Genomic DNA, 13,550 nt, shown 5'->3' on the forward strand with positions numbered 1-13,550 from the left:
ATCATAGCATGCTGCAATTTTTTTCCCCAATCCGATCGTGATCCAATTCATGCTGAAAATTAAATCTCAGATTAACACTCAATGATAGAATAACATTGGTCCGAATGCAGTCCGATTTTTAATCTGGTTGCATTCGTCTGATTCAATCACAAGTGGGAGGGAGCCCTTAGCAGGAAAACTGATCACATTTGAAGTTAAAATTAGTTAAAGGGATACTGTCACCTGAATTTGGAGGGAACAATCTTCAGCCATGGAGGCGGGGTTTTTGGGTGTTTGAATCACCCTTTCATTACCCGCTGGCTGCATGGTGGCTGCAATATTGGATTGAAGTTCATTCTCTGTCCTCCATAGTACACGCCTGCACAAGGCAAGATTACCTTGTGCAGGCATGTACTACGGAGGACAGAGAATGAACTTCAATCCAATATTGCAGCCAGCATGCAGCCAGCGGGTAAGGAAAGGGTGAATCAAAAACCCCGCCTCCATGGCTGAAGATTGTTCCCTCCAAATTCAGGTGACAGTGTCCCTTTAAAGTGGAAAAATTCATATGCAAAAAAGAGGCCAAAAATGTAGGTCTGTCTCTTTACATAGTTTTGGTTTCCTTTTTTTAATGCCAGAATAATTCACATTGAAAAATTCCAGGTGAGCAAACCCTTCAAAATCGGCAATAAAAAAAAAAATCAATCCACAGCAGAAAACAAAAGGTTGAAACTGAAGGGTCTTGGGCTGACACAGAGGGTTTTTTTTTTTTGTTACGTGGACTTTTAAGTCTTCAAAATCCACATTGAATAATATTTTGTGTTTTTTTGTGTGTGTATTTTGAAGCTGATCATCTTCAAAATCTATGTGATAAAAAACTCAAAGAGGACCTGCTTCAAAATCCTTGTACAAAAAAAAAGTAGTGTGAACAATACCTCCCTAAAAGGAGAATATAAGTTACGAGCATTGATATGATTTTGCAGGAGTGTGCAGCAGAACAGCCGCAGGTCTGCATCCATTCTACTGTATTCCACCTCCCATTGGCCTGTCTCATGGATGACACAAGGCTCTGCACACAGACACACGGCCCCCTCCCACGCATCTCTCCATTCATAAAGAAATATCAGTGCGCAGGGAAAAAAACACTCCGCAGAAGGACCAGGGCACCCACAGAGGGAGAGCATGGCACCGAGGGGAGGCGAGGGACAAAATTAGACAGCGAAGAGTATATCACATGGATAGAGATTGACGGGTAGCAGCGACGTACGGCAGCGTTCATATAGAACTACATACTGTGTGAAGATCTGTATTACTTTCTGCAAATACTATCTCAATTTATGCAACTATATTTGCATATTAACCCTTATAGTGCATGCAAATCTACCCGCCGCAGCCTTGCGGACACCTGTTGCATGCACCCATAGATATCCTATATGCATGTAAGTCACCTAGTATAAGGGGGGTACTTTTGAGTGGTAGCATTGTATTGTGCATTGACGCAACTGCTGCCATATCATCGAGCGGTCATCTTCATGTGTTAGTCTAAGGACAGGATGGTGATCACTGGACTTCATGTTTTTCTGCTCCTGGTCGCTGTCTCAGGTAAGCTCGCAAATTATATTGGTTTTGTTGTATGATTTTTTTATTTTTTTATTACCTGTTTGCTATCTCCCTTCCTCCAACCCTCCCTCCGACACCGCCACTTCTGACCTCACTAACCATTTCCTGTATCTAGACTGTGATTCTGTTGCCAAGGAAACGCAAAAAAAAGTCATCCGAAGGCAGAATCTAATGAGTAAAGTACATTATCGTCTGTTTAGTACGTGCGGAGTGACAGCATTCAGATGAAAGAAGTCATGTTAGAGGCGACGTTGAGGTTGTGCGTCGGTAAAAAGCACCATGGAAACTGAAGATGTGGTCTGCAATCCAAGACTTGATGAACTACATCTCTCAAAATGCAACTGGTAGCGCTAAGAAGACCCCACATGCCTTTTATAACCTCATAGTTGCATAATCTTGTGTCAATACAACTATTAACCCATTGAAAGCCCGGCTAACCGAGTGTCTTCGGCGTGCTCAAAAAATATTTTTGAGTCCCCGCAGCTGCATGTCTCGCGGCTGTTCGACAGCCCCAACACATGCAGGGATTACATGTTTGATAGTCAACCCCTGCATACGTTGAGGCTGTCGAACATCCACGAGACATGCAACCACGGGGACTCAAACATAGATTTCCAGCACGCCGAAGTCACCCGGTTACCCGCGGCATAACGCGGTCCGTTACCGCCGGCATTAACCCTGTGTGAGCAAAGAAATGCCACACCACATCATTACTGACCCAATGCCAAACCGGTCATGCTGAAGGATGATGCAGGCAGCAGATCGCTCTCCACGGCGTCTCCAGACTGTCACATCTGTCACATGTGCTCAGTGTGAACCTGCTTTCATCTGTGAAGAGCACAGGGCGCCAGTGGCGAATTTGCCAATCCTGGTGTTCTGTGGCAAATGCCAAGCATCCTGCATGGTGTTGGGTTGTGAGTACAACCCCCGTATGTGGACGTCGGGCACTCAGACCATCCTCATGGTGTCGGTTTCTAACCGTTTGTGCAGACACATGCACATTTGTGGCCTGCTGGAGGTCATTTTGCAGAGCTCTGGCAGTGCTTCTGTTCCTCCTTGCACAAAGGCTGAGGTAGCAGTCCTGCTACTGGGTTGTTGCCCTCCTACGGCCCCCTCCACGTCTTCTGGTGTACTGGCCTATCTCGTGGTAGCGCCTCCAGCCTGTGGACACTACGCTGACAGACACAGCAAACCTTCTCGCCACAGCTTGCATTGATGTGCCATGCTGGATGAGCTGCACTACCTGAGCCACTTGTGTGGGTTGTAGAGTCCGTCTCATGCTACCACAAGTGTGAAAGCACAACCAACATTCAAAAGTGACCAAAACATCAGCCAGAAAGCATTGGTACTGAGATGTGGTCTGTGGTCCTCATCTGCAGGACCACTCCTTTATTAAGTGTGTCTTGATAATTGCCAATAATTTCCATCTGTTGTCTATTCCAACTTCCTAAGTGGACAGTTTGATTTCACAGACGTTTGATTTACTTGGAGTTATATTCTGTTGTTTAAGTGTTCTCTTTATTTTTTTTGAGCAGTGTACATATATATATGTCGGGTCACGCTGTGATTTTACTCTACGCGACTTATGAATTGTCGGCTTTCAAAGGACATTGTTGTGTAAAAATCGGAAGGCACACGCTTGGTCTGAGTGCCGTGCGATTTTTTTTCTCTTACCCAATGACTTGTATTGGCGAGTCTCATCTGATATACGCGGCCATTCGCAGCATGCTGCAATTTTTTTTCATGCGAGCTGACCAAAAGATATTGCAGATGAGCAGGGACTCATAGAATAATATTGGTCAGAGTGCAATCCAATTTTTTTTATTGGATTGCACTCGTCCGTTTTCCTCCCGGATGAGTATGAGCCTATAGGCTTTTCCTCTAAAGGTTCCCCTTGCTTTACACATCAGCCTTGCCCATTTAGCTTTCACTATATTTTCCTCCTGATATACAGCTATGAATTGAAACATTTACTATGTTATAGAGTGCATCTACTTGCAGGGCAAAGTCGCTGTCTTTCGAACCTGGATTGTGTTATGAAGAACAGAGAAATGTGCCCTCCAGGCAGTCAAAAATGCGGCCCCTGCATATCCAACTTTGAGGAATCAAGTTTTGGAAAATGTGAATTAAAAGGTAATATTAGTCTTGCATGTTGTTGTCCATAGGGGGCAGCGTTGCATTAGATTTTACTCTGCTCGGTAGAAGTCGATCAATATGAGCTGGCGATCTGACTGCAGCCGTAGGTCTTTTCTCTGGGCCATTATGATATAGCCATGGTGAAGAGCTCATGTGATGACGTTGTAGCACCCTTGAGCTGTAAATTGAGCCAGCTTGCTGAATGTTTTTGTGCATTTTCTTCTTTTAGCAAGCCGGAGACTGAAGATCAAGGGACAGGGCGCAATGATCGACATCATTCAGGAATACAGGATCAGCAAAGGACATAGAATAAATCCAATGGACACAGGTCAGTATTTCACCCAAAGCGCCCATTCTCCATCCTGCTGTCTGTTCCTTCCCTTTCAGCCTTTACTCGCTTTCTCTTGCAGAATCCACCAGCACCGCAGCTGCCTCCGTCCATCTTACATCTACTGGAGATAAACCCAAACTTCTCAAAAGTAGCTCCGATGCTCGAGCCCCATCACTGCTCACCTCCACACTCCCACTGCAGATGAAAGACGGGAAGCTGGGCAGGAGGAGGAAGAGCGAAATTAACCAGACAATGTCGCTAAGTAATTTCTGCTCTTTACAGATATTAATCCTGTCATCATATAGAATTCAGGATGTAATGTACAGGAGACACTGCACCAGCAGAATAGTGAGTGCAGCTCTGGGGAATAATACAAGATGTAACTCAGTATCAGTAATGTAATGTATTATCATTACACACTGAACGGGAAACCACTGGGTAAATCTGACAGGGAGAAGGACTTGGGGATCCTAGTTAATGATAAACTTTGCCTTGGCAGCTGGTGCCTGGCACTGGCTGCTCCAGGTAACAGGATCATGGGGTGCATTAAAAGAGGTCTGGATACACATGATGAGAGCATTATACTGCCTCTGTACAAATCCCTAGTTAGACCGCACATGGAGTACTGTGTCCAGTTTTGGGCACCGGTGCTCAGGAAGGATATAATGGAACTAGAGAGAGTACAAAGGAGGGCAACAAAATTAATAAAGGGGATGGGAGAACTACAGTACCCAGATAGATTAGCGAAATTAGGATTATTTAGTCTAGAAAAAAGACGACTGAGGGGCGATCTAATAACCATGTATAAGTATATAAGGGGACAATACAAATATCTCGCTGAGGATCTGTTTATACCAAGGAAGGTGACGGGCACAAGGGGGCATTCTTTGCGTCTGGAGGAGAGAAGGTTTTTCCACCAACATAGAAGAGGATTCTTTACTGTTAGGGCAGTGAGAATCTGGAATTGCTTGCCTGAGGAGGTGGTGATGGCGAACTCGGTCGAGGGGTTCAAGAGAGGCCTGGATGTCTTCCTGGAGCAGAACAATATTGTATCATACAATTATTAGGTTCTGTAGAAGGACGTAGATCTGGAGATTTATTATGATGGAATATAGGCTGAACTGGATGGACAAATGTCTTTTTTCGGCCTTAGTAACATAGTAACATAGTTAGTATGTACACAGTGACTGCACCAGCAGAATAGTGAGTGCAGCTCTGGGGAATAATACAGGATGTAACTCAGGATCAGTAATGTAATGTATGTACACAGTGACTGCACCAGCAGAATAGTGAGTGCAGCTCTGGGGTGTAATACAGGATGTAACTCAGGATCAGTAATGTAATGTATGTACACAGTGACTGCACCAGCAGAATAGTGAGTGCAGCTCTGGGGTGTAATACAGGATGTAACTCAGGATCAGTAATGTAATGTATGTACACAGTGACTGCACCAGCAGGATAGTGAGTGCAGCTCTGGGGTGTAATACAGGATGTAACTCAGGATCAGTAATGTAATGTATGTTCACAATGACTGCACCAGCAGAATAGTGAGTGCAGCTCTGGGGAATAATACAGGATGTAACTCAGGATCAGTAATGTAATGTATGTACACAGTAACTGCACCAGCAGAATAGTGAGTGCAGCTCTGGGGAATAATACAGGATGTAACTCAGGATCAGTAATGTAATGTATGTACACAGTGACTGCACCAGCAGAATAGTGAGTGCAGCTCTGGGGTATAATACATTACATTACTGATCCTGAGTTACATCCTGTATTATACCCCAGAGCTGCACTCACTATTCTGCTGGTGCAGTCACTGTGTACATACATTACATTACTGATCCTGAGTTACATCCTGTATTACACCCCAGAGCTGCACTCACTATTCTGCTGGTGCAGTCACTGTGTACATACATTACATTACTGATCCTGAGTTACATCCTGTATGTACACAGTGACTGCACCAGCAGAATAGTGAGTGCAGCTCTGGGGTGTAATACAGGATGTAACTCAGGATCAGTAATGTAATGTATGTACACAGTGACTGCACCAGCAGAATAGTGAGTGCAGCTCTGGGGTGTAATACAGGATGTAACTCAGGATCAGTAATGTAATGTATGTACACAGTGACTGCACCAGCAGGATAGTGAGTGCAGCTCTGGGGTGTAATACAGGATGTAACTCAGGATCAGTAATGTAATGTATGTTCACAATGACTGCACCAGCAGAATAGTGAGTGCAGCTCTGGGGTATAATACAGGATGTAGCTCAGGATCAGTACATGATCAGTAATGTATGTACACAGTGACTGCACCAGCAGAATAGTGAGTGCAGCTCTGGAGTGTTACTTATTTCAGCATCTCACCTTCCATCACATTGTTCTTGTATATTGTGTTTTGTTTCAGCTCTGATAGTTATTTGCAGCCTGACCGCTTTATCTGGAATACTTGTTGTGGCGATGTGTTGGTACAGGTACGTAATGCAAAAAGTTTGATGCTAAAAAAAATACAACAAATTGCCAAGTTCTTTGCAGATAAGTGGCACAAGACTAGCGGCAGTGTTAGGGCTCATTATACATTTTACATACATATTATGGCCCTAAATCATAACTCTACAATTAGTCCACAGACCGAGAGTAATAGTGTTATCTGTAGCTCTCATGGCATCAGGGCTGATCATTCAGCGCTTATCTTACACCTATGGGTATGTGTCCATGTTCAGGATTGCATCAGGATTTGGTCACGATTTTTCATCAGTATTTGTAAGCCAAAACCAGGAGTGGAAAAATTAGAGGAAAAGTATAATATAAACATATGCTCCACTTTTGCATTTATCACCCACTCCTGGTTTTGGCTTACAAATACTGATGAAAAATCCTGACCAAATCCTGATGCAATCCTGAACGTGGACACATACCCTAAGGCTTTGTTATTAATGTGGAATTTATGCAGATTATTCCTCAATATAGCTCGATTTTACCCATTAATCTGTATTCTCCATGTTTGTTCAGGCTACAAAAAGAAGTCAGGCTGGCACAAGAGATGGGCTATACAGCCTGTAAGGGCAGCAGGCAGCACCCGTGCCAGAGGGTAAGACATGGTCCACACAAACCTGTATACAAAAGGGACGATTCATTATTGCACTTGCACCTTTTTTTGGTGTTTTTCTCACTTATTTTTCTTTTGTGCCTTATTCTTGTCAATTTTTTTTTTTTTGGTTGTCATTGGGGGTTGGGTTGAGGGCTATCAGATGTTTTAGAGGACTAGGTGTCTGGTGCCTCCCGCTCCATCCCGACCCTAACACTGACTGTATATTGATAGAAAGCTGGCAGTGTACATAGAAAGTGGCCAATGTTCTGTGTGGGTAATATTCCTGTGGGCATCCATGGCTGTGGGCTTTTTTTTCTGGTCATCGCCTCATACAATGGATTATTAATCCTATAATTTTATTTTTTCCTCCTTCCCTTCAGTCACGGGATCAGATGTCTCATTATAAGCAGCATTATACTGCTCAGAAGAAGCACTTCCAGGCGCAGGAGAGGTAAGGAACAGAGTCTGAATGAGCGTCAGTCACCAGCATGATGGTCTCTTGTCTTCCGATCTAATAATTCCCATTACTCGAATAACTATAGCAATTGTTACCATCCACCTCTCGTGTCTCCCCTTTTCCTCATAGTTTGTAGCTTACGAGCAGGGCCCTCACTCCTCTTGATATCTGTTTTGAACTGTATTTCTGTTATGCTGTAATGTCTATTGTATGTACAAGTCCCCTCTATAATTTGTAAAGCGCTGCGGAATATGTTGGCGCTATATAAATAATAATAATAATAATAATTTTTATTACTCCCAGAAGCTCAGAGAAGAAGCCCTGCCATCAACTGTCCACCGACTCGGAGGCAGACGGGGAAGAATTTGCCATCTACGAGTGTCCCGGACTTGCCCCGGTGCGTAAAGCCACAAAAGTCCCCCCTCTAGTACTTGTTTTAGAGAAGTATTTATTAATCAAACGTGTCCTACTTGTTCTCTACAGACAGGAGAGATGGAAGTCCACAATCCTCTGTTCGACCCATCACGGACCAAGCAGTGAAAAAGTGAAATACGGACATCATACAGTATATCTTACGGGCAACATTTATAAAGTGTATCGGCGAGCGTCCCCTAGTTATGTGCATTAAACTCTCTGTATAGTGGACATGTCGTTATTTCCATTCCTCCCGGCCCTGACCATTCTGACAGCTTCTCCTCAGTCACTGCTTCAATTGGTTAAGTATACCTTCAATCAACATCTTCTCTAATGATCTTATTCTGAGCAGACGTAAGGAGCGGCCAGTCTCATAAGGCACAGTCGTTAACGTGAAAAGGATTCTGCAATATTTTTTAAAGTCAATTCCCACAATGTCCAAACAATAGGGTTCATGGCACTTCATCCAATCAATTACGCCCATCCTTTGGCTACCAATTACTGTCCAAAGAAAAGAGAGATCCATCATGAATTAAAGACTTTATTAATAATAATAAAAACCCATTAAAATCACAGAGAGACTCATGTAGGCGACACTGCTGTATCCTGACAAATATAATATTATATTACTGCTGATATAGAGCGAAGTGATAAAGAATAGGGTGCTGTATAGAAAGTCAAGTGACTCACCCGCAAGATTAGTTACTTATATCCAATATACCTTATAGTATTACATGTGCACATTCTAGTTTATAATAATAATGATACGCCTAATCCTATCCTAGGTTTACATTGGGTAAAAATAACTATCCCATATGTCGAGTACAAAGGATATACAGTGGGTACGGAAAGTATTCAGAACCTTTTATATTTTTCACTCTTTGTTTCATTACAGCCATTTGGTAAATTCAAAACGTTCTTTTTTCTCATTAAAGGGAACCTGTCACCCCGTTTTTTCAGATTGAGATAAAAATACTGTTAAATAGGGCCTGCGTTGTGCGTTACAATAGTGTATGTAGTGTACCCTGATTCCCCACCTATGCTGCGAAATACATTACCAAAGTCGCGGTTTTCGCCTGTCAATCAGGCTGGTCAGGTCAGGTGGGCGTGGTGACATCGCTGTTTCTTCCCCAGCTTTCCGTTGGTGGCGTAGTGGTGTGCGCATGTCCAAGTGCCGAATCCACTGCGCGCAGGTGAAGAAAAAGCGCGCGATCTGCCGATTACATCTCGGCTTCAGGAAAATGGCCGCCGCGATCTCCATCTGCGCACGCGCGGCATCCCGCGGCCATTTTCCTGAAGCCCCGTGCAGCAGAGCACTCCATCTGCGCACGCGCGGCCTCAGGAAGATGGCCGCCCCCACCGATGACAAGGGTAATAGCGCAGATCGCGCGCTTTTTCTTCACCTGCGCGCAGTGGATTCGGCACTTGGACATGCGCACACCACTACGCCACCAACGGAAAGCTGGGGAAGAAACAGCGATGTCACCACGCCCACCTGACCTGACCAGCCTGATTGACAGGCGAAAACCGCGACTTTGGTAATGTATTTCGCAGCATAGGTGGGGAATCAGGGTACACTACATACACTATTGTAACGCACAGCGCAGGCCCTATTTAACAGTATTTTTATCTCAATCTGAAAAAACAGGGTGACAGGTTCCCTTTAATGTACACTCTGCCCCTATCTTGACTGAAAAAAATTGAAATGTAGAAATTTTTGAAAATTTATTAAAAAAGAAAAACTGAAATATCACATGGTCATAAGTATTCAGACCCTTTGCTCAGGATTTAGAAGCACCTTTTGAGCTAGTACAGCCATGAGTCTTCTTGGGAATGATGCAACAAGTTTTTCACACCTGGATTTGGGGATCCTCTACCATTCCGTCAGGTTGGATGGTGAACGTTGGTGGACAGCCATTTTCAGGTCTCTCCAGAGATGCTCAATTGGGTTTAGGTCAGGGCTCTGGCTGGGCCAGTCAAGAATGGTCACAGAGTTGTTCTGAAGCCACTCCTTTGTTATTTTAGCTGTGTGCTTAGGGTCATGTCTTGTTGGAAGGTGAACCTTCGGCCAAGTCCAGAGCACTCGGGAAGAGGTTTTCATCCAGGATCTCTCTGTACTTGACCGCATTCATGTTTCCTTCAACGGCAACCAGTCGTCCTGTCCCTGCAGCTGATAACCACCCCCATAGCACGAAGCTGCCACCACCACGTTTCACTGTTGGGATTGTATTAGGCAGGTGATGAGCAGTGCCTGGTTTTCTCCACACATACTGTTTAGAATTATCACCAAAAAGGTCTATCTTCCTCTCTTCAGACCAGAGAATCTTCTCACTAGATGGTAGCCCGATTCTAACGCATCGGGTATTCTAGAATATGTATGTAGTTTATTTAAGAAGATTTTAGAATAATACATTGGATACACAGGATTCGGCTGGCCGCGACCAATTAGCGAAGCGTGGCTCAAATCCTGCGCCAATTAGCGGCCGGACTGCGCCTGCCGCTGATTGTTCGCGGCCGGCCATGTAGTATATAGCACAGCCACGTAGTATATAGCACAGCCCACGGAGTATATAGCACAGCCCACGGAGTATATTGCACAGCCCACGTAATATATTGCACAGCCCACGCAGTGTATAGCAATGTGGGCACCATATCCCTGTTAAAAAAAAGAATAAAAAAATAGTGATATACTCACCCTCCGTTGGCCCCCGGATCGAAGCGGTTACCGACGCTCCTCGCGCGGTCCGGTCTAAAGAGTGCATTGCGGTCTCGCGAGACCGCTGCGTCATCATCTCGCGAGACCGCAATGCATGGAGCGGTCACCGGGGCGTCGCGAGGAGCGGGAAAGGCCGGTTCCTGATCCTGATTTTAATTTTTTTTTAATTATTTTTAACATTAGATCTTTTTACTATTGATGCTGCATAGGCAGCATCAATGGTTAACGCTGCTATTAACCCTGTGTGAGCAACTTTTTACTGAGTGCGTTACACCACGATCAACGCTGCCATTAACCCTGTGTGAGCGCTGACTGGAGGGGAGTACGGAGCGGGCACTGACTGCGGGGAGGAAGGAGCAGCCATGTTGCCGTCGGACTGTGCACGTCGCTGAATCAGCGACTTGGATTTCCATGACAGAGGCCGCGACCAATGAATATCCATGACAGACAGACAGAAAGACGGAAGTGACCCTTAGACAATTATATAGTAGATAGTCTGGGAGTCCTTCAAGTGTCTTTTAGCAAACTCTATGCGGCTTTCATGTCTTGCACTGAGGAGAAGCTTCCGTCGGGTCACTCTGGCATTAAGGCCCGACTGGTGGAGGGCTGCAGTGATAGTTGACTTTGTGGAACTTTCTCCCATCTCCCTACTGCATCTCTGGAGCTCAGCCACAGTGATCTTGGGGTTCTCCTTTACCTCTCACCAAGGCTCTTCTCCCACGATTACTCAGTTTGGCTGGACGGCCAGGTCTAGGAAGACTTCTGGTGGTCCCAAACTTCTTCCATTTAAAGGGACACTGTCACCTGAATTTGGAGGAAACAATCTTCAGCCATGGAGGCGGGGTTTTTGGGTGTTTGATTCACCCTTTCCTTACCCGCTGGCTGCATGCTGGCTGCAATATTGGATTGAAGTTCATTCTCTGTCCTCAGTAGTACACGCCTGCACAAGGCAACGCTTTGCGTTTGACAACGCTTTGTAGTGTTTACCCAATGAAAACCTAGGATAGGATTAGGAGTGTCAGTACTTACTGTTTGGTTTATGTTCCCTTCCTTTTTGTCTCATACATTTTATTGCCAATTGGTATTACATATGCACATTCTAGCTTATTTTTTATATCATTTCACTTTATATTAGCAGTGATATATTATCTTTGGCTGGATACCGCAGTGTCCCCTCCATACGGCACTCTGATTTATTTTTTATTTTCAATAAAGAATTGTTTTTAATTCACGATGGATCTCTTCTTTACTTTGGACAGTAATTGATAAAAAAAAATATTAACTACACCCTTTTACTTCGGCTAGACGACGAAAGAAAGTTTCAAACGATCTGCTACGACGTACGATTCTCAGCGGGGTCCCTGATCGCAGGAGCGTGTCAGACATTGCGATATCGCTCGAACGTCACAGATATATCGCTCGAACGTCACGAATCGTGCCGTCGTAGCGATCAAAATTTCACTGTGTGACGGTACCCTAAGTATGTCATGTATAGAAATGCAAATGTCATCATCTGATTACAGGGAATGTTTCTTTACAGCTAAGCAGGGGGCGATACTGAGCTGCAAACAGAATTGGGCCACCATCTAGTATATATATATATTTTTTTTTTCTAACGCATCGGGTATTCTAGAATATGCATGTCCACTTAGTATATAGCACAGCCACGTAGTATATTGCCCAGTAACCTAGTATATTGCACAGCCACATAGTATAAAGCACAGCCCACGTAGTATATTGCCCAGCCATGTAGTATACTGCCTAGCCCGCATAGTATATTGCCCAGCGCGCAGTATATTGCCCAGCCCACGTAGTATATAGCAATGTGGGCATCATAGCCCTGTTAAAAAATGAATTAAAATAAAAAAAGGTTATACTCACCTTCCGGAGCCCCCGGATCCAAGCGAAGTGGTTACCGGCGCTGAGTCCTCGCGCGCTCCGGTCTGAAAAGTGCATTGCGGTCTCGCGAGATGATGACGCAGCGGTCTCGCGAGGCCGCTACGTCATCATCTCGCGAGATCGCAGCATGGATCGGTTACCGGAGTGTCGCGAGCGGGAAAGGCCTGTTGTGGATCCGAGGGGCTGACGGACGGTGAGTATATAACGTTTTTTTAATTATTTTTAACATTAGATCTCTTTACTATTGATGCCGCATAGGCAGCATCAATAGTAAAACGTTGGTCACAGGGTTAATAGCAGCGTTAACCGAGTGCGTTACACCGCGGCATAGCGCAGTTGGTTAACGCTGCCTTTAACCCTGTGTGAGCGGTGACCAGAGGGGAGTATGGAGCGGGCACTGACTGCGGGGAGGAAGGAGCGGTCATGTTGCCGCCGGACTGTGCCCATCGCTGATTGGTCGTGGCTGTTTTGCCGCGACAAATCAGCGACTTGGATTTCCATGATAGACAGAGGCCGCGACCAATGAATATCTGTGACAGACAGAAAGACGGAAGTGACCCTTAGACAATTATACAGTACATATTTATCTCGACTGTTATGCCTGGTTCACATGGGCGTATTTCACGATCTGTATACGGACCGACCCCGAACTTAAACTCATGGGTACATATCAGTTTGTAAGATTCAGTCAGGAGATATCCGGTCACTACAGGTTTTGCAAGCTATATACTTAGTGCAAGATACGCCCGTGTATAGCAAGAGACCTCAGATCGGTGACTGCCTGCAGTGGTCACATGAGTAGGAAACATAGACCAGTGTAGTAAAAATAGATCAGGCCCATCCGGTAATTTCCTTAAAAGATGTACGGTATGTTTACTACGGTGGTCTGTTCTACACTTGTGACCG

General features: G+C 44.8%; 1 protein-coding gene across 2 annotated transcripts; it reads left to right on the plus strand.

Annotated features, from left to right (window-relative positions):
* The first annotated feature begins 960 nt into the window (after positions 1 to 960).
* On the plus strand, positions 961 to 8,595 carry LOC138667142 (neural proliferation differentiation and control protein 1-like). 2 transcript variants are annotated; one of them, XM_069755445.1, is made up of 9 exons: positions 961 to 1,581; positions 3,601 to 3,732; positions 3,965 to 4,063; positions 4,146 to 4,328; positions 6,475 to 6,541; positions 7,080 to 7,158; positions 7,539 to 7,609; positions 7,919 to 8,012; positions 8,099 to 8,595. In XM_069755445.1, the coding sequence occupies exons 1-9, from the start codon at positions 1,533 to 1,535 to the stop codon at positions 8,153 to 8,155; spliced, it is 831 nt and encodes a 276-aa protein (XP_069611546.1). In that variant the 5' UTR covers positions 961 to 1,532; the 3' UTR covers positions 8,156 to 8,595. The 2 variants fall into 2 exon arrangements, with proteins under 2 accessions (XP_069611546.1, XP_069611547.1); XM_069755446.1 differs by having other exon boundaries at positions 1,449 to 1,581; positions 7,922 to 8,012; positions 8,099 to 8,242.
* Positions 8,596 to 13,550: the final 4,955 nt, after the last annotated feature.

The sequence above is a fragment of the Ranitomeya imitator genome, chromosome 2, assembly GCF_032444005.1.
Source record: "Ranitomeya imitator isolate aRanImi1 chromosome 2, aRanImi1.pri, whole genome shotgun sequence".
NCBI classification, from domain to species: Eukaryota; Metazoa; Chordata; class Amphibia; order Anura; family Dendrobatidae; genus Ranitomeya; species Ranitomeya imitator.

Bases quoted from the DNA above. Each gene is read 5' to 3' on its own strand.
- LOC138667142 (XM_069755445.1), top strand. From the start codon at position 1,533: ATGGTGATCACTGGACTTCATGTTTTTCTGCTCCTGGTCGCTGTCTCA. The intron at 3,733-3,964 runs GTAATATTAGTC...TTCTTCTTTTAG, and splicing joins TGGAAAATGTGAATTAAAAG to CAAGCCGGAGACTGAAGATC. The intron at 6,542-7,079 runs GTACGTAATGCA...ATGTTTGTTCAG, and splicing joins GTGGCGATGTGTTGGTACAG to GCTACAAAAAGAAGTCAGGC.